This window comes from Fundulus heteroclitus, chromosome 20 (genome assembly GCF_011125445.2).
Source record: "Fundulus heteroclitus isolate FHET01 chromosome 20, MU-UCD_Fhet_4.1, whole genome shotgun sequence".
Classification (NCBI taxonomy): domain Eukaryota; kingdom Metazoa; phylum Chordata; class Actinopteri; order Cyprinodontiformes; family Fundulidae; genus Fundulus; species Fundulus heteroclitus.
In genome coordinates, this window is record NC_046380.1 from 22108163 (window position 1) to 22129243 (window position 21081).

Sequence of the window (21081 nt, forward strand, 5' to 3'; positions counted from 1 at the left end):
CAAAACTATTTATTTATATGAATTTCTATGTTTATTTCTTTTAATTTTGATTACTTGTGGCTTCTGACTTGATTTAATTTCTCAGAAACTTCATTTATTGCAGTTTTTTGGTATTGAATTCAAATAAAAAAAAACATTTTAATGCTGAAATGTCAATCTAACAAATTTGCAATAGCCGGCCTGAGGCGCGGCTGGGTTGCCATAAAATTCAATTCAATTTTATTTTATTTATATAGCGCCAATTCATGAAACATGTCATCTCAAAGCACTCTCCAAAGTCAAATTCAATCAGATTATACAGATTGGGTCAGATTATACAGATTGGTCAAAATATTCCTATATATGGGAACCAGTTGATTGCATCAAGTCTTGACAAGCAGCATTCATTCCTGGAGAAGCGTAGAGCCACAGGGAGAGTCGTCTGCATTGTCCATGGCTTTGCAGCAATCCCTCATACTGAGCATGCATGAAGCAACAGTGGAAAGAAAATCTCCCCATTAACGGGAAAGAAAGACTGGGTCCTTTAACAGTGGCCTTCAGCCCATCTGCATTGACTGGTTTCTCTCATCTCCTGAACGCAGTGTGATGGTTTCTCAAAGTTCTGTTAGCAAACCTTGTTCTGCAAGGTTTGCTTGTCATCCATGTGGACAGTACTGTGACTCATATGTTACTGATTCATGAAGATAGTATTTCCTGATGGTTGTGGTCTCTTTCAGCCAGATATTTGTGTCTGCCACAAAGCCAGATTGGTTCAGGAATGGTTTGAGGAGCACAAGCAGGAGTTTAGGGAAGTAATTTTGTATCCAAATTCCTCCTATCTTTTTTATATTGAACACATGCGGGATGAACTGGAATAATAAGAGCAATCTAGAATACAGGTTCTAACTTCCAGGACGTAAAGATTCAACCGCTAACATTTTGGTGCCAGATACCACAGTATACCTCCAGGGCTAGAGTCTATGAAGGATATAGGTCAAGGCAATTCTAGCAGCAAAATGATGCTGAACAATGAATTTTTATACCGTTATTTGGTCCCAATATCAAACCTGATTGGTAGATTGGTAGGGGTTGCACCTGCAACACGAAAGACATTAAAGGTTGTCTGCTGGCAGCAGTATAGAAGTTTCCAGAAACTACAGAGTAAATTCCAGTTCCAGCTCTCGAGTTGCTCTCTCTTGCAGGTACTGGCTCACATCCCACAGCTTGCAGGCCCTTGTGCGCAGATATTTTTAGTTCTTTAACAGATATGACCTGGATAGCACAAAGCGTTATCACATGCATACACCCAAACACACAAAGGGAACAATAAAGACAGCTGTACGATGTGAAAAAGGACCCCACGGTTCTTTATTTGCAGTCAGCAGGACACAAAAGGTATTCTAGCTAAAAAAAAAACGTTTGGCACATTATTCAGAAATTGTACACAGTTTTCTATTGCCCTTCACAGATTGTACAAACACTGTATGCAGACCTACAAGCAAAAGACCAGAGATGACTGAGGAAATCCAACTTATATAAGTAATGTTTTGTTCTTTCCCAACACTGAAAATCTCAGATTTACTAAAACACTTTTGTTTTGTACCCTAAGCCATTTATTGAGGCTTTTTGTATTGCTGTAGAAACTCTGCCTGGCGGCAGACCAGAGACGATCTCAACAACATAACACAACAATGTAGTGTACTAAACACAGTTTGTCAGTAATTTTGGTTCAGTGCACCATGGCAGAGGTTTAAAAGGCATGTTATTCGCAGAGCCACAGCAGATTGTGCTTTGATTCGGTCATACAAGGATGAACATACAGGTGCATCTTAATACATTAGATCATTATTGATATTTAGTCATTTCAGTAATTCAAACTCATATGTAGATTCATTACACATGGTGGGTCAAAAGTATTTAGCTCTGTTTACTTTAACGATGACGGCTTACAGCAAATGAAAATCCAAATTTGAATTTCAAAGTTTAAACGTTACATATTACAAAAACTGGGGATTTTTAATAACAAAATCTCGACTTACTAAAAAGTATACCCATGTGCTGCGCATGCAATCAATAATTGGTCAGGACTTCTTCTGCATGAATCACTCAGTATCAATGTGATTGCCAATCTTCCCCAAACTCTTGCATGGGCCGAGTTTCACAATCCTCTGAAGTCCGAAGTGATTACTGTTGTTTGTGCACCTTTTTTTTCCTCCAGTTTTTCCTTCTACCAAACTTTCCATTGATATTCTCGGATACACCACTCACTGAACAGCGTGGCTGTTTAGCAACAAACTCGCGAGGCTCGTCTCCAACGATCGAGTCAGAGACCTCGTGTAATTTTCTCTTTTTCTGACAAACCTGAGTTGTTTTTATAGCTCTACGCCATGATCACCAACATTGGTTTCAATAATTTTTTATTGAATTGCTGAAACGAAGTAGTTTTTCTAATTTATTGAGAAGCACCTGTGCTCAATACTGGAAAATAACTATCTCTGTGACAATGACTGCGGGACATGTTGCTGCGTAATTAGTCCATCAGTGACGCGAATGAGTGCGGTAGGAGTAGGAGTGTTGCGTAGCGGGGGTCATGATGTTTTCCGTGATGTAGGCCACCAGCAGACAAATGATCACCAGCATCACGCAGATAGCGCCCCCTACCGCCGTCATGGCGATCACAATGTCCTGCATGCCCGACGGCGGCAGCGTGAACTCCACGCAGTCCCGCTGCTCCGCTTTCCGATCCGGGCCGGACCGGGCCAGGGGCCGCAGGCAGATCCGGTACGGGATGTTCTCGTGCAGCTCGGGCAGCATGTAGTCCCGGCAGCCCGACGCCAGCTGCACGCCGGCGCACTCGAACTGGGTGTAGCTGCCGTTCCACCAGCAGCTCAGCTCGAAGCCTGCGCGCTGGTGGCGCCGCTCCCCGAAAACCGGCGGCGGCGGCGGAGACGTTCCTGCCCCAGAGGCGCGCGGCTGCTCGGGAAGGCCCCCGTTAGTCTCGTTGCCCCCCTGGTGGGTCCACTGTAACAGCACGCTGCCGTTGAGGAGCAGGTTTGCCACCAGGTTGCCCGACGTCACCTGCGTCCTGCAGTCCTCCTTGGTGCACCTGTACCCGAGCAGCGCGCGTCGAAAACACAGCGGCCCCCAAATGCCCGACTCCACCACCCTGTAGGCGCAGATGGGTGACGCCTCTTCGCGTGGCTTCAGTCCCAGCTTCTCGGAGGTGTTAGTGCGTCTGCTGCTCACATGGCCTGTTACCTCCTTGAGCTGAGCTGATGGCCTGCTGTCCCGACTCCGGTTATCTGACTCCGCGCCGCGCGCCTCTGGCGCTGCCGCGGAGCCCGCTTGGTGTCTGGAGGTGACGAGCAGCAGGAGCGCCGACAGGCCGAGCAGCGATGCTCGGCGGCGGCTTGTCATCTCCCGTCCTCTCGTTGAATTATTTTCGCTCACAGTGGGCCGCTGCACGGGCGACGGCGCAACCGCACGGGCTGATGTCTGCCATGGAGATCAGCTCCTCTCCCTCCTCCTCCTCTCAGAGATAGCGTTTGGTCATGGTGCCTGCGAACCGGCACGGCGCGAATAATAACTGGACCACGGATCAGAGTGACCTCGGGTGTGCAGAGCGTGTTCCTGCAGGGTAGAGGAGCCGCTTTCTCCTTCCTGTCTGGCCCTGACGTAAACGGCTTTGGTGCCCCGCTGTGAGAGAGGGAGTTCACGTGAAGGAGCGCGCGCGGCAGCTCGCCGGAGAGCGTGGGCGCGTGCGCGGGAATAAAAAAAAAATATATATATTTGTAGTCATCATCAGCAGGTTGATAGTGAGTCATCATCCCACTCAGTGCTCCAGGTGTGGGTCACTGTGGGCCAGAGGGGAGCAGAGTCCTGAACACGCAGCTGGGTGGAGGTTTGTCCTCCTGCACAGGGCTGAGCACGTTAATCTGAGATTAATAGTAACTTTAAGAAGAAAATATGCATCTTTTTAATATTGTCTTGCTTGCGATACCATGTAGGTTAAATCAAGAATGCCAACAGGGGATAAGTATGTATAAATCAAAGGCAGATTTTTTATTTTTATTTATTTACAGAATTTTTGCGACTTTCCTTTTCAGCCCCCCTCCCTGGTTCAGCCATCTTTTGCTGCGTATTCAGCTGCAGGTCTTTCCGCTCTCACATTTATGCTCGTTCATTTTGGAGAACATCTACAAGCGTCGATTTTGAGGTGCACGGCACAAAATCCGGACACGTTTTGGACTGGACTTTAACTGAACCGTCCTACATATGATTGTTCAGGTTCCCTGAACCTCTGGCCCCTGCCTGTCCTTTAACATTTTTTTCCACCCCAGTCTTGCCCTGTATTTAGCTCTGTCCATCTTCCCACCATCACCTCTGACCAGCTACCCTGTGTCACTGCTGGAGAAAAGCTTCCCAGAGCATGATGCCACCTCCACCATGTTTCATTGTGGTCATCCTGTGTTCATGTGTGCAAGTATAGGTCAGAAAGAAGAGTGCCTTCTTACACACACCTGCTGTATGCGTATGGCTGGTCGCAAGCAAATAACATGAACACAAAATAAAATATTATGAAGTTTGTCCCTGGTATGAAACTTTTTTTTTTTATCATATTTTTATTGTTGCTAAAACAGATGTACAATGCCATTCAGATTGTAGTGTTAAGCAGTTATTACAATTTCCTTTGACCGTGTACAATATAACAAGAACCACACAGCAATTCAACATTTTTATATTTTTATAAACCCCATCCAACCCCAACTATCCCTGTGCCGGCAAAGAGAAAAAAAATGTATTTGGGAGGAATAAATATATAAAAATAAAAGGGGGGGGGGGGGGAGGTTACTATCCCAAAATGGAAACACTCTACATTCGGACTTGTTTACTAGTGAGAAGGGAGCGTTACAAGTTTATCAAAATAACCCAATAAAGGGCCCCATACTATATAACATTTTTGGTCGATCCTTTCAGAAAGTATTTCACTTTTTCAATTTTTAGGAACATCATAATATCGGAAAGCCACATTGATGCCTTAGGTGGAAATTGGGATTTCCATTCTAAAAGTATTCTCCTTCGAGCGATCAGAGTTGCAAAAGCAATAACATTTGCCTTGCTAGAAATCCCTGCATCAACCCCAAAAATGGCCATTAAAGGACTAGGTTTTAGATATAGGCCAAACGCAACGTTCAAATTCCTAAATGTTGATTTCCAAAACTCTTCCAGCTTAGAGCACGACCAGAACATATGAGCTAAGTCTGCGTTGGTGGCTCTACAGTGATCACACGTTCCATCTATTTCAGGGTATATTTTGGCAAGTCTGACTTTACTATAGTGAGTACGATGGAGAATTTTAAACTGAATCAGGTTGAGACGTACAAGAAGTAGTCCCATCCACAAGGTTAAGAGCTCTAACCCACATCTCTTCTGAAATGACTGTCCCTAATTCTTCCTCCCATTTTGTCTTGATGTTATCTGTTGATAAGCTACTAAATGACGTAATTGAGTTATATAAATTAGAGATTTGGCTCTTTAAAGCTATGGGGGTCTTTTAGTATAACATCCAGTTTTGAATCCTCAGGTAATTGAGGAAATGATGGGTTATACATTTGAATAAAGTGGCAGATCACATGAAACTTTTAATACTTTTGTCACAACATGCCTTCGAAAGAGAAGAAATCTATTGCTCATTAATGATCACCACCAATGGGAAAATTTATATTGTGGTGTGACACTTCAACGCTCTTTGCTGTGTAGTGCTTAGTTAGGATTGTTCCACCATGTCACCACCTTGTCCCACCGGAGGCTCAGTAAATAATTAGTACCCAGGGAAAGAATAAAGGTTTGATTAAAATATGAAAAAGTGCTGCGTCGTTTGTTCTCTTTTTTTTAATCTGTGTTGTAAGGAGCATTGTGTGCATAACTATCTGGTTGCCTCTGTCTTTACCCTTAAGCTGAATAAATGGATAAACGTTTAAGATAAATATAGGAAAATGACTCCGTACAGAGGTAATAGACGTGATGGAAAGCGCTGACTTGGCAGTTATTCAGCAGGTCCAGAGAGTTGGTCTGTGACCCAGGATGAAAACATGGAACATGCTGAGGTGTCGGATTAAACCGACTGTGAGCGTGGTCAGCACAGATTTGCTCATGTGCGATGAATTTAATCATTTGTCTGTATGAACACGTATAAAACACGCCGACAGTCTGTACCTGCTGTGAAGCTTCCCGGCCGTCCCTCTGGTTCAGGCCCGTCAACAACGGAGCGCCAACGCACGGCGCCGTGCAGAGGATGACGCCATGTCAGAGATTCTCACCGTAGACGCTATTTTGTTTGGGCTCTTGGTTTTTTCTGGGATTTTGGGAAACATCTTGGTCATCCATGTGGTGAGACAACAACGCAGTCGTTTAATTTTTCTTTTTTACCACATGAGTGGGAGGTTTTTGTGGTAGTGACCTGCAGCCTGCTCTGTTTCTCCACTCAGGTGTTTCAATCCGCTTTGGAGAGCCCGTCTCGGAGACTCCCTCCCTCCGACACCATCTTAGTCCACCTATCTCTGGCCAACCTGCTCACCTCCCTTTTCCGCACGGTGCCCATATTCGTGTCGGACCTGGGCCTGGACGTGTCCCTGTCTGCGGGCTGGTGCAGGCTCTTCATGCTGCTGTGGGTGTGGTGGCGCGCCGTGGGCTGCTGGGTGACGCTGACCCTCAGCTTCTTCCACTGCGCCACCCTGAGGCGACACCACGTGAGCCTCGGGCCTCTGACGCTGCAGAGGGAGAGGCGGCGGGTGTGGGTGGTCCTGGCACTGGTGTGGGGGGCTAACCTAGCCTTCTCTGTCCCGGCGCTGCTGTACACCACCCATGTTGAAAGCAACGCCACCGTGGAGCTGATGGTGATAAGCTGCACCACGCGGCCTCTGCTGGGCTGCGTCTGGGAGTTCCCCAGCAGCCAGCAGGGCTCGGCCTTCGCCTCCGCCTCCCTCGCGCTCAACGAGGTGCTGCCGTTGGTTCTGATGGTCTGCACCAACCTGGCAACCCTTCACTCTCTGGCCAAGCACATCCGGGCCGTCACCGACTCGGGAAGCCACGGGGAGCTGGACAAGCACGTGTCCACTGAGCGCAAGGCCGCCCATGTGATCATGTCGCTGGTGTCGCTCTTCGTGGTGTGCTGGGTTCTGCAGGTGGCCGCGGTGACGTACTACAACCACGACAGGGGACATCATGCAGAGGGGCTGCTGACTGTGGCCCACTTCTCTGCTTCGCTCTTTGTGGGGTTCAGTCCCCTCGTGGTGGCTCTGGGACACGGGAAGCTGAGGAGGAAGATCAAGAGCATGATTCTGATGTGGACCGACGCTCCTCGCGGTCCGGAGAGCCGAAGTGTGAGCGCATCACCCACGACCAAAGGAAAACAAACCTGCTTCGTAGCTCAAAGGGAGATTCAGGTCATAAAGGTGAAAGCCAAGGTTAAATCGCAGAGATAATGAAGGTAAAATATTTCTTTAACTGAAAAGAATCACGCACTGTTTTTTTTTTATCCTTTGAGTTTTATTTCACTCATATACTGCAACTCATTGTTCGTCCCGTGGATGCACAAAATACGGAACAACATGAGCAATCCCAACAATAAAAAGCTGTTCATTTCACGTTTTCTGTTGCTGTGCTGCACACCCAGTCACTGAGAAGTCGGCTTCTCATAGTTTTGTACGCCGAGTAATCACCTGCTGCGTACAACCTCAATGTCAGAGTGTTAAAAAAAAAAATGAATTCAGACAAATTGCATGTTAAAAAGTTATTGCTTTTCTCATAATGGGTACTGTTAGGTGTGTGTGATGTTTCTCTGCTGTTTGTCTGGTGTGTGTGGGTCAGCACGGGGTTGGCCAGCAAAAGGAAGCTGCTGTTAATTTATTAAACTGCACTTTTCCAGCAGTTCAAACCTAGCTGGCTCTCTTTAAATAACCTATAAAACCTACAGAATGAATAGTAAATGAAATGACTAAAAAGACGTTCGAGACGCTTTGCTTTCATCTGTGCTTTATTTAAAGTGTGTTGTTGAGCAGGAACAGTATTTTTTTTACTTGTTCATTTATCTATTTTGTAAGATATTTGTGACTCCTTTGTAATCAGCCCAGCCACAAAATGAGTTAAAATTAAATGGTAATTCTTTAAAGATCCGCTTATTTCCGCGAGTCAAACCCATGGAGTGCCTTATATTGGTATTCATGTGCTTTTTAACCCACTGAGTAAATACCTCGCAGAACCGTCTTTCGCTGGATTGAACTGTAGTCTTCCCCCACCTCGCTTCCCCATGGCGATGGGGAGTTTAGGATGTTGGGCAGAGTTAGTTTTGCGTCACACAATAATAGTAATATCATCTTTATTGTCATCGAAACATACATTACAACAGAATTTTTTCTCTGCTTTTAACTCTAGGGGAGCAGTAGGCTGCCATGTGCGGCACCCAGGGAGCGTTCTGGGGTTAAGGGTCTTGCTCAGGGACCCAGAGTGCAGGCTGTGGGGATCGAACCGGGTACTTGCATCCTTCTCTGAGTGCAAGTGCGCTGCTCTAACCACTCGGCCAACACTCCCCATACACCGAGACGCAACTCAGTAGGCAATTTGGGGTTAAGTGCCTTGCCCAGGGGCACATCAACATGTGGCAAGGGGAAGCTGGAATCAAACCCACAACCTTCTGATTGCCAGACAACTACTCAACCCATCAAGCCACAGTTGTCCTCTCACAAAACATATGGCATGTAGGTCTCATCTGAACAGAGCATCTTCATCCACACAGTTCCTCTGTCCTGTGTGACAAACCTTAAACGTGACTTTTCATGACTCTCTTTCAACAGTCATTATCCTTTTAGCCACTCTTCCATGAAGGTCAGATTTTATCGGTGCAACAAATGTCTCACCTGTCAACAGATCGACAGATCGTCTTCTCTCTGTGCCGTGGGTCTCTGCCCTTGGCCTGCATCTCTTATTAACCCTCTCTGCTCATTTATATTGAGGTTAAATGGCACACTGGTGGACTTTATTTATTATTTAAGTGACTTCTGAAGACAATTGGTTGCATTGTATTGTATTTATGAGTAAAGAGGGGACAAAGCACACACTGTTCAGATCTTTATCTTTAAAAAAAGTGACAAAAACATGACGGACTTTGTGAAAATTGAAGTGGTATGAATACTTTAGTGAGGCACCACTCTAATAAACACCTACGAGTTGATGGAGGATATGCTAAGGGTCCATGACTGCGTCTGCTTTTTTTTAGCTAAAGCACAAAGCACTGATCTTCACCCAGAAACTTTCAGTCAGAGACAGAAGACTTCATGCAGGAACGAAGGCGACGGTGGCCGAACGCCAGAACAACAGGCGACATGGCGATGAAGATGATGTTTGCAAAGCGAGCGATGACCAGAAGATACTCGGCCGAGGAGCCCCGGTTGTAGTTGAAGTAGTTGACGGAGATGATGCTGGTTCCCCAGGATACGATGAAGAGCATGACAAGAGCGAGAATCACCTGCAAAAGGCGAAGAATTTCATTTACGGAAGAACCAAGAAAACATTTTGAATGAAGTGTGGATATTTTCTGTGCCAGACTCTTTCGTGTACATCTCTTCAGAGTTGTCTAACCTTGGCAGCCCGCCTCTCTGCCGGCACACGCTTGATAACAGGGGCGTCTTGAACAGAGCTCCGCGACCGGCCGTGGGTGTAGAGTGTGTAGAGTGAGGTCATGTTGGTGACCGCCATCAAGATAATTGGAAATATTTCATGGATCGCCATGGACGTGGTGGCATAGGCCAGGCCGGAGTAGTTTGATGGGAAGTTCCACACACAGCCCAGCAGGGGGCGCGTTGTGCTGCTCACCAACATCAGAGTCTGAGAATAGAGGCGAAGAACAAAGGAATGGAAATTACGGAAATTTTGTATTATATGTTTTTATTACAGTATCTCTCTCTCTCTCTCTCTCTCACCCTATATATATATATATATATATATATATATATATATATATCTATCTATCTATCTATCTATCTATCTATCTATCTATCTATCTATCTATCTATCTATCTATCTATCTATCTATCTATCTATCTATCTATCTATCTATCTATCTATCTATCTATCTTCTTCAACATTAAGATGTCCAGAATTATTCTAAGTTGGGTACAGAGTGATATGTTTTATTTTGCCTTTTGGTGAGTGGCGGGTCGAATAGTATAAAAATATTGCTTAAGTTCAATTAAATAAATATTAAAGTCTAGCTTTTTCTTTAGACATTTAAATTAATGCAAGTGAAATTTGGCTAAGATAATTAAGAGATCGATAAGTAAAGTTTTGGGAGACATTTTACTTTGCAGCTGAAAACCAAATAGAATGTTTTCCCATCGAAGCTGAAAATCTTTTACAATATTTGAATCCACATAGTTACAAAGGTGTTGCCAGAAAGTCTTAGAGTATGGACGCAACCAGAACAAATGTGCAACAGATTCTGGAAGAAGATCACAAAAAGTGCAGTTCACAATAATATCAGATTTGAACTTTTTTAGCTAGTCTTTGACAGGATAAATCCTGTGAATGAGTTTGAATGAAACTTCCTTCGCCTTGTTTTACGGAAATTACGGAAATGAAAACCATTCACTCACCCAGACATCCACAGATTGTCTACCTATGGTCATGTAACTGTGCAGGCATGTGGGGTGGTGCCTTTCTCCAGGGGGGAGAGGCGGGGTGAACCCTGGACAGGATTCTAGTCTATTACAGGGTAATACAGACGGATACAGGACGAGCAACAATTACACACACGCTCACACTTAAGGGCAATTTAGAGATATCAATTATCCTAAAAGTCATGTCTTTGAACTGTGGGAGGAAGCTGGAGTACCAGGGGAGCAGCCACGCATGCACAGGGAGAACATGCAAACTCCATGTTAGTCTCACCTCTGTGGTGTTTTCATTGCCACTAGTGGAAAAAATATGGGCAGGAATGGAGTAAAGAAGGTTTAAAATCCAGATAACTCCCAGGCTCAGCAGCAGGGTCCTGTAGGTGCTCCACGGCCCCTGAATGTTTCCAATTGTCGGGGCCACGCGTTTCAGAGTGTGCAGGTGGAAAGCACTGAGGAAGAACGTTGACCACACGTTGACCGACCGCAACCAGACCCAGACTCCCATCAGGAACTGACACCACCCTTTGGATGAGTACATCTGAAAAATAGATTTTGTTTCATTGGGTGAGTTTTAGACACTCAACAAATTAAAATCCTGTCCTTCTGCTTTAAATGGCTCTAATTTTCAAGATTCAACACAACAGCCCACGTCCAAGGCTGTAAAGAAGGGAGGATTGTAATTTGCGTGTTCATTTAAACTAAACTGTTCACACAGAAATCCTGTGTAGGTTCACTGTATTATTGACGTTTCTGCAGGCCTGTGCTCAGTGGAAAGAATGTTGAGGAAATCTTAACAATAAAATTAAAAACAAACAACATTCAGTGCAATTTCATGGAAACAACTAGACATCAATTATAGCTACAGGGAACTGGAAACTATCACCGGCCATTTCTGTAATGACTTGCAGACATCAAAATGTAACAAATTCATAAATGAATATGGGATAAAACAAACATTTTGTTTATAAGAAAAAAAAAGCAATTAGCAATCGCAATCATAATTGAGTAGTTTTTTAGTAGGAAAAAGGAATAAAAGAAAATGATTGAAAATGATCATGATAGAAAGAATTCCTTTATTGTCCCACAATGGGGAAATTCGGGAAATATTTTTCTTGTCATAAAAAGGTAAATCCATATGGGGGAGCGGCAATTTGTAATCAGGGTGGATTATGATGGAGGAAGTGATAATACGGGATACAGATTTTTGGAATGATATTGAGTTTTTTTATTTGTAGTCTCTTATTTCACAATTTTTTCCCCTGGCACTTGATTTTTTTTTGGTATTTCTTTGATCCTGTGTTTATTATTTTGACCTTATATAGATAGAAGAAATTCCAAGTAAAATGAAACTTATATATCCTATAATGTTGCTTATCATTTGTTGATGTTTCTTTGCTCTATAATCAGTCAACCCTGGAAAAAGAGTGGTTCAAATAAGCTATTTATAGACCAAAAATAACTGCCTTTTTAACAACATTGAGTGGACTTCTGACCTCAATTTGATACACAAAAGAAGAGTTGGTTCAACAAGTACTCATCTTTTATGGCTTGGTTATTATGCATACCTTACTTTCTCTTTTTTTTTTGCGATATTATGGATGTATATTTAAATTCCTACCTGAATACCCAGGTCCGAAACGATAAGCAGCACGTTCCTCACAACTGACACCATGAAGTTAGACACAGCCAAATTAATGATAATGATGTCCGAGTTATGTCCCCCGCCGTGGTCCACCATCACGCTCTTCCCAATGACTCCTATCACAATAGCGTTACCTACAATTCCCAGAGCCACTAAAATGATGTAAAAGGCGCTCTGTGCAGGGGACACAGGGGTCCGAAGTCCCATCCCCACAAGTTTGGTGGTCGTCTCTTGCTCCATATCTTCAGTCATTGTGTCAAAATTTGAAATGTTGGAACCCATGTTACCGTCTCACTCCAAAGTAAAACTCCAGCTTCGTTGTGAACGTCTACTGACAAAGTACAAATTGGCTCTGCCTTCCGAGAATACCGCAAATATGTACAAACTCAAGAAGATCCTTCCAGTGACATCATAGCAAAAAATTGACTTCCTGGTTCCACCTACTGATGCCTTAACCGCCATATGGGACATAGGAAGCCACAAAGCATTGCAAAGTTCTCAACCTTAGGGAGATTAAGGTGTGTGTTAATGAAACACAAGAGATTAATCAACTTCCCAGTGCAAAATGTGCTTTCCTTGCAACTTTATTACTCCCTGCGCCTGGATTCTGAAGGAAGTGAGGACCCTTTTGTTGGTGCATGCATGCCCGTGCAGTGGATATTCTACCATTCGTTGGATTTTAGTTTCAGAAATAATCAACCAAGTTTATAACTGAATCGTTCTAATACTTGAACTTATTGTGGTCGGAGTGTGCAAACTATTTTTTATTAATCCCGGGTCATGAAAAAAAAAAAATTTCTTCAACATGGGAAAGACCATAGAACATGCCAGTTAACTAATGAAGGTCTCTGTTCATCCTTCCAAGACAAGTAAAGGCTACAATAAAACTCACCTAACCTTATCGATATTTATAGATTGTTTTAAAAAAAGGCTTGAAAGGATCCCAGGTTTATCTTGTCACCATGCACAATGACCCGTTCTGATCAGGAAGTCGCGTTTGACCAAGGTTACTGGTGGGGGAGTCTTGAGGTAATTTTTAGAAATAAAGTTAAGCCTGAAAAACATTTGCTGCAACATTTGTTTTGCCACAAATAAACAAAAGTTTTGAATTGCTAAGCAGTCCAGGGAGAGGGACGTCCAGTTTGTCTAAAGGAAGTTCTGGAAAACCATTCAAGAGAGAGAGAGAGGAAACAGGAAACATCCCAGGTTGTCTCTGTTGTGGTGGGTGGGGTTGTGGGTGGAGACTGTGGACCCAGGATGAGGATATCTTCAGGTGGTGGAGCTCTTCTCAATCCAATCACCTTGTCTTCTGTGGAGGAGGGGGACTCTGAGGACTTGGGGGGAATGCAGATCCATCTCCATGACTGAGGTGGTTAAAAAGCTGGGTGCCAGTACAGAGAGATTTGCTGTGAGGTGCTAAAGGCACAATTGGTTGACACATCTCATCCAGGCACATGGAGGACTGGGAAGGCACCTGTGGAGTGGCAGATCGGGATGGTGGTCCAAATCTCTAAGGACGGGAACTGAGATTGTATTCAAGCTATCAAGGGATCACGCTTCAAAAGATCTTTACTCTTGAGGAGTAGCTGAGGGGGTTGTAGTAGTTCAGTTGTCTGGTCCGAATGTGTTCTGTGGTTCTGAAAAAGGCTTACGACCGTGTACCTCGAGGTACACATGTAGAAACAAAGCAGAGGTTGTGTCCACGTTGTTGACACAAAGTCAAGCTTGGACTTGATCAGCTTTGTTTCAATCCAGAGCAATGTAAAACTCTCTGGTCTTTAAAAAAGTAACATTGCTGTTTCAGCAGCTTTCTGATTGGCTTTAACCTGGTTGATTTTGGGTTCCTTTAATACAAAAGTGTCAAGGCTCAAAATGATCTCTAAAAACTAAACACTGGCTTTTGAATCAACAAAACTCAATTTCTATTTTTTATGTATTGCACATTTAAAAACAACAAAAGTTTTCTTCTAATTTACATGAACTCTACCAGATGAGATAATAAAATTGGACCAATTCCCATCCACTAATACGCCAGAAGCTTGTTGATAGGGTTGGTTCTGGTGCAACTTGTTATGGAAAATTTAATTCAATATAAAGAGCATTCAATATATTTATTTGAGCTTCCTCAAATAAATACGTATAATTATAAATATATATATATATTTTACCTTATTTGTATTAGAGATAATTCCCAATGAAATTAAAATTTTTTGTATCCAATTATTGTTTTTAAAAATTGTTGCCAAAAATAATTTATATTTATACAAACTGTGAGTGGACCTGAATCTCTAACATCACCTGTACTGTATGTGCAAAATGAGAACTAGCTCAACAAATAAAACTGTTTGCTGATACCTTACTTTTTATTTTATAGAAATATATTGGATGTTCATTTAACCTGTGTTGTGGTGGTCATACTTTGGTAAGTCATCCAGTGTTCGTGGATCTGGTGGACCCTCTGGATTCTCATGAATACGTTTTAGTTGTTTTTAGCTGTATACCAAAAGTTTTTTTTAAGCAGTTCCTACCTTGTATCCCAGGTCCGAAATGATAAGCGGCCCGTTCCTCACAAATGACACCATGAGGTTGGACACAGCTAAATTAACAATGATGATGTCCGAGCCGTGTCCCCTGCCGTGGCTCGCCATCACACTCTTCCCAATGACTGTAAACACAATGGCATTACCAACGATCCCCAGAGTCACGACAATGATATAAAATGCACTCTGCACAGGTGATAAAGGTGTGCGAAGTCCCATCCCCACATATTTAGTGGTTGTCTCTGGCTCCATATCTTCAGTCACTGTCAAAACTGTGAATGTTTGAACCTCCGTCACCATCTGGCCCCAAACAAAGCTCCACCTTCATTGTGAACATCAACTGACAAGACACGCACGCCTCACCTTTCCAAGAATACTGCAAATATGTTAGGCACCAGGGAATCAGTCAGCTTGGGGTTTTTCTCTCTCTTGTGATACATGTTCATCTTATTGCTGCAGCACAACCGCAGGAAGATCCTTCCAGTGACATTACAGCAGAAAATTTACTGCTAGGCACAAACCAAAATTTTTTTAACCTCCGTATGGGCTGCGAAAAGCCATAAAACATAAAAATCCTTTCATCCTCAGGGAGATAAAGGTGTTTGTTAATGAAACACCAGAGATTAATCAACCCTCCTGAGCAAAACGTGCCTGCTTTGCAATTTTATTCCGTGCACCATCACCCTGAAGGAAGCACGGACCATTGTGTTTGCATGTGTGCACGCACTTGCAGCAATGAGACATCATATTTTTAACCTTATTTTATGTCCGAATTCAGTACGAGTAAAAGCAAAACCAATACAACAATACTTGATAATGTTATCAGCAATAGGATGATAGACATATTTAGAACAGTCATTGAATCTTTTCCCCAAAAAGATACAACTTGAAGAATCCAAGATCGTGTGTCTCAATTGCTGATGTACAACGGGTTCCACATTTATTGACATCGCTGGTAAATGGCATGTTAAATAAATCTATCACTGTATCAATGGGAATTTTAGAGCAAGATTCAATTAATAATGTAATTTAATCTGAAAAAAAAAAAAAACAACAGCAACTGGTTGACAAAAGTGGGATCAACTCCCATTTTTGGCTCAGGACGTGGCGTTTAGTCGAGCCAGGGGTTGGAAGGGTTTGTGGTAATTTCTAGAAATAGAGTTAAGCCTGAATAATATTTGCATTAACACAGAAACAAAAGTTTTGGGAATACGAGTCCACGGAGCTGGACGTCCAGTTGGTCTAAAGGAAGTTCTGGAAAACCATTTGAGAAAGCGAGAGGAAACAGGAAGCATTCCAATTGTGTGGTAGGTGGAGACTGTGGACCCAGGATGAGGATATCTTCAGGTGGTGGAGCTTTTCTCAATGCAATCACCTTGTCTTCTGTGGAGGAGGGGGACTCTGAGGACTTGGAATGCAATTTGAATTTAAATTTGAATGCAAATCCATCACCATTACTGAAGTGGTTAAAAATTGGACCAACATCCATCCAGATTTACGGCAGAAGCTTGTTGATAGGGTTGGTTCTGGTGTAACTTGTTAAAGAATGTTTAACTCAATATAAAGAGCACTGAATGTATTTATCTGAGCTTGTATGTATAACTTTCTACCTTATTTGGATCAGAGAAAATTCCCAATGAAATTAAACTTTTGCTTCTAAAAATTGTTGATGTGCCAAAAATAACTTAACATTTATACAAACTGTGAGTGGACCTGATACTCTAACATCACCTGTATGTGCAAAATGTTCAACATGTAAAACTGTTTTGCTTATGATACTTTTCTTTTTAGGTTATTTTTATAGAAATATGTCGGATGTTCATTTAACCTGTATGTGGTGCTCATATTTTGATAAGTCAGTGAGTGTGCATGGGTCTGGTGGACCCTCTGCATTGTATTGCTTGAAATTCAACTCAAGCAAACAATTTTACACTAAGATACAGAACAAATGTTTACGTCACTACAACTACATCAATATAAACAACATACATGGTGGAAGTAATAAAAAAAAAAATCACCTCTATAAGTTCTTCCTTAATAAATAAAGCACAAAACAGGTCCCACAGGACACCATATAAGCATTAAGCAGTTCCTACCTTGTATCCCAGGTCCGAAATGATAAGCGGCCCGCTCCTCACAAATGACACCATGAGGTTGGACACAGCTAAATTAACAATGATGATGTCCGAGCCGTGTCCCCTGCCGTGGCTCGCCAACACACTCTTCCCAATGACTGTAAACACAATGGCATTACCAACGATCCCCAGAGTCACCAGAATGATGTGAAAGATGCTCTGTACCGGGGACAAATGTGTGTGAAGTCCCATCCCCACATTTTTAGTGGTTGTCTCTTGCTCCATGTCTTCAGTCACTTTGTCAAAATTGTGAATGTTTGAACCTCTGTTACCACCTGGCCCCAAACAAAGCTCCACCTTCATGTAAACGGAACCGTGAACTGACAAAGCATATATCGGCTCACCCTTTCCAAGAATGCTGCAAATATATTAAGAAGCAGGGAACTAGTCAGCTTGGGGTTTTTCTCTCTCTTGTGACACCTGTTCATCTCTCTGCTGCAGCACAACCTGAGGAAGATCCTCACAGTGACATTACAGCAGAAAATTGACTTCAAGAGACAAAACAATTATTTTTACCTCCGTATGGGCCGCAGAAAGCCATAAAACATCCAAATCCTTTCATCCTCAGGGAGATAAAGGTGTTTGTTAATGAAACACCTGAGATTAATGAACTCCCCTGAGCAAAACGTGCCTGCTTTGCAATTTTACACCTTGCACCGTCACGCTGAAGGAAGCGCGGACCATTGTGTTTCCGTGTGTGCATGCGCTTGCAGCAATGAGACATCATATTTTTAACCTTAGTAATGTTCGAATTCAGTACCAGTAAAAACAAAAACAATACAAAATGCCCAAATTCAGCACTAAAAAGGGCTAATAGGCATATTTAGAGCAGTTATTGAACCTTTTTCCCAAAATAGATACAGCCTGTACTTGATGTCCCAAAGGTCTCACTTCAGGGAAGGTGGCCCAGCTAGAATTCACACTCGGCATCAGAAGTATTAGAAAAGAAACATAATTACAAAAAGACTTGACGATGGCATCTTTTTCATGTTTTTCGTTTAATCTTAATGTGTTATGTGTCTGAGCAATGCAAAGACAAACGTTACTGAGAACTGCCTGTAAAGGACGGTCGAACTAAAAAGAGAGTACAGCCCATTAAAAAGTCATGGTCTAGGGGGTTAGAGCAGGGCGTTTGCCTTCTAGTGAGGCCACAATTTCTCAGGTTCGAATCCCACAGACTGCAACCCTGGATCCCTGAGCAAGACCCTGAGCCCCTGAATGCTACCTGGGCGCCACACAGAGGCCGCCCGCTGCTCCCTAAGTGACTGCAGAGGACATATTTCATAGGAATTTGTCATGTTGCAATGACAAATATTTTATGATAAATTTGAATTTGTGTTTTTCTGAAGCTTGCTTGTCAAACTAAAATAGTCTTTTGAAAATAACTACTTTTCAGCAGATATTAAATATACAGTACTTTTCATTAAGCTCATATTTCCATATGAGTTATCTTGTATTGGTCTGATTGACTATTATCTTTCCGCTGTCGCTTCATGCTTGCTCAGTATGAGGGATTGTTGCAAAGCCATGGACAATGCAGACGACTCTCCCTGTGGCTCTACGGTTCTTTAGGAGGAGTGAATGCTGCTTGTCAAGACTTGATGATTAACTGGGTTCCCTTGTATAGGACCAATCTGTATAATCTGATTGAATTTGGCTTTGTAAAGTGCCTTGAGATGACATGTTTCATGAATTGGTGCTATATAAATAAAATTGAATTGAATTGAATATTATAGCCTGTAAGTGCAAAATAATCATGTTTACCAGAAATAAAGCTTGAAAACATTCTGTGGCTAAATAACTGTCTGTCTGTCTTTTGCATGAGTTAGGGATTAACGGGTTAAATGTGTTCTTTATGTTGTAAATAACAGCATGATGCAATCTGTTATTTTGTACACTTGGAGTTATATTTTAATCATTTTTCAAACTTCCGAAAATCGGATATTTATAGATTAAAGTCTGGATTTGAAAAGAGGGCGTACTTACTCTTTACCACGATTCTACATGATCCCACCACTAGATGGCAATACATGTGTAAGAAAACACACACCAATTCAACTCGTGTGTTGACCAGAACACGGGGTTATTCTTAGTCTTGTGTTAAATTCAATTATGGATTCATTTACAGATAATTACAGATAATTACCAATAATTAAGACTAGTTTCATATGACTATAAAAGAGAGTGCAGTTACTGTATCTTCTAGAGAAAATTGTACAATAATTAGAAAATAAATCTAAAGGTCACATTTGTATAATTTGAATCTAAAAGCCATTTTTGGGTTGGCAATAATTAAAAACACTTATCTTGAACCAATTCTAAGAAATTCTTAGCTACAGAATATGGATATTTAAGAACAGGAGACCATCACTGAAAACAGGGTGTATGTTTGTTCCAGGTTTTAGTTTCTTTTATATTCTGGATGTGAGCGGTGGAGTAGAAAAGAGACTTTGCCTGCATTAAACTATCCTAGCGCTGAATATAGAGGGAAACAATTACATTAATCAGCTCAGTCACACTGATTGTCGTTTAAGTGTCCCACATAAGTATTCACACCCTGTGACATTTTTAAATATTTTTTCATGTCATGACAACAAACCTCAACATATATTCTTGCGATTTCATGGGAGAGACAAACACAAAACGGTGCATAATTGTAAAGTGGAAGAAAGAGTGCTTTTTTTTTTTTTTAAAAAAACAATTTCTGGCAAAAAGACAAAAACACATTGAAATGTGGTTTATAATTGCACTTGGTTACTATCCAAAAAAAAGGTTAAAAAATCTAATAACTGGACTTCTATTCTGAAACTGAAGACGTTTCGCCTCACATCCAAGAAGCTTTCTCAATTCAAAATGTTTTCAGCTTCAGGGTAAAATTCCAATGGTTTTATTTTTTAACCTTTTTTTTTAGATTGATGATGACCTGGATGACTGAGAATCTTCACCAACATATGTACTTAGTTCCCATTTCCTGACTCCATAGTTGCAGCAGCAAGGCTCTGCAAGCTCTGCACATCTAACAATAATAACAATCATCTTTATTTGTTGTTGCTGCATGCATTATAATAAAAGTTGTCCTCTTCATTTAACCCATCCCTTAAAGAGTAGTGGGCTGCCACTCTGCAGTGCCGGAGGACCATTCTGGGGCTGAGGATCTTGCTCAGGGACCTGGAGGGGTAGTACAGATTTGAACCTGGGAACCTGTGTCCTCTTTATGACTTAAGCACTCTGCTCTAACCACGAGGCCTCTACCTCAAGCTTAGTAAGATTTAATGAACAATATCTCTGAATACTAATTTTCAGTTTTTGGCATATATTGTCCGTTGATTATGGTCAGGACTTTGAATGAGCCATCCAAATATATAAATATACTTTAATGTATATATGTTCCCTGAAGGTTGCATGATCATGGTTGTTCTAAAAGAAGGTAAAACCTCCCAAGTCTTTTTCAGCTCCTAACAGTTTTTATTTATTTATTTTTGCAGTATTGCCATGCCATTGGTCCCATCCATCTTCTCATCCACTTTTACCACCTTCCCTGTCTCTACAGAGGATAAGTGTCCCCATAACATAGCACTGCTGCATCACTGTGTTTTTTTTTTTCTTAAGATAATGTGCAGCGTTAGTTTTCTGCAGCACAGAACATCTTGCACGCAGGAAAAGAAAGGTCGGTCTTGTCTGATACGGACAATATCTTCCACTTCCACTGCAAAAGGGACTTCTTGTTGCTTTCTTTCAGTAATGGCTCTCTTCTCACCAGGACATATTTGTCCAGTCAAAATGTTCTTTGCAACTCCTCCAGAGATACCTTGGGCCTCTTGCCTGCTTCTCGGATTTATGCCCCCCCGAACATATTGAAGACACAGAAATGTGTTATTTCCATAACGTATGTCAAAAAGTGTTCGGTGAATGTGAATACCTTTGCATGGCAAATATGTATTGCCTTTACGTATGTAAATGATTAGAATGAAATCAGTACAAAAGTGTCATGGTTTAGGTTTTTTGTTTGTTTATTTTGAACTTGTCTTGGATCAGCCTTCACCTCTCAGCCACTAGCCAATCAGCTCAGTGTCCTTCCAGCCAACACCTTGCTCTTAATCAGATCCACCTGCTGC

General features: G+C 42.2%; 3 protein-coding genes across 3 annotated transcripts; 1 reads left to right on the forward strand and 2 right to left on the reverse strand.

Annotated features, from left to right (window-relative positions):
* Positions 1-2400: 2400 nt before the first annotated feature.
* On the reverse strand, positions 2401-3702 carry fndc10 (fibronectin type III domain containing 10). Its single transcript, XM_012863705.3, has one exon. The coding sequence runs from the start codon at positions 3394-3396 to the stop codon at positions 2518-2520; it is 879 nt and encodes a 292-aa protein (XP_012719159.2). The 5' UTR covers positions 3397-3702; the 3' UTR covers positions 2401-2517.
* A 2580-nt stretch (positions 3703-6282) lies between these two features.
* On the forward strand, positions 6283-7463 carry LOC105927084 (olfactory receptor class A-like protein 4). Its single transcript, XM_012863686.3, has 2 exons — positions 6283-6369; positions 6468-7463. The coding sequence occupies exons 1-2, from the start codon at positions 6283-6285 to the stop codon at positions 7461-7463; spliced, it is 1083 nt and encodes a 360-aa protein (XP_012719140.2).
* Positions 7464-8746: 1283 nt separating this feature from the next.
* Positions 8747-12567, reverse strand: LOC105927085 (olfactory receptor class A-like protein 4). Its single transcript, XM_012863687.3, has 4 exons — positions 12268-12567; positions 10924-11187; positions 9616-9861; positions 8747-9502 (listed from the first exon to the last, which is right to left on the reverse strand). The coding sequence occupies exons 1-4, from the start codon at positions 12541-12543 to the stop codon at positions 9290-9292; spliced, it is 999 nt and encodes a 332-aa protein (XP_012719141.2). The 5' UTR covers positions 12544-12567; the 3' UTR covers positions 8747-9289.
* Positions 12568-21081: the final 8514 nt, after the last annotated feature.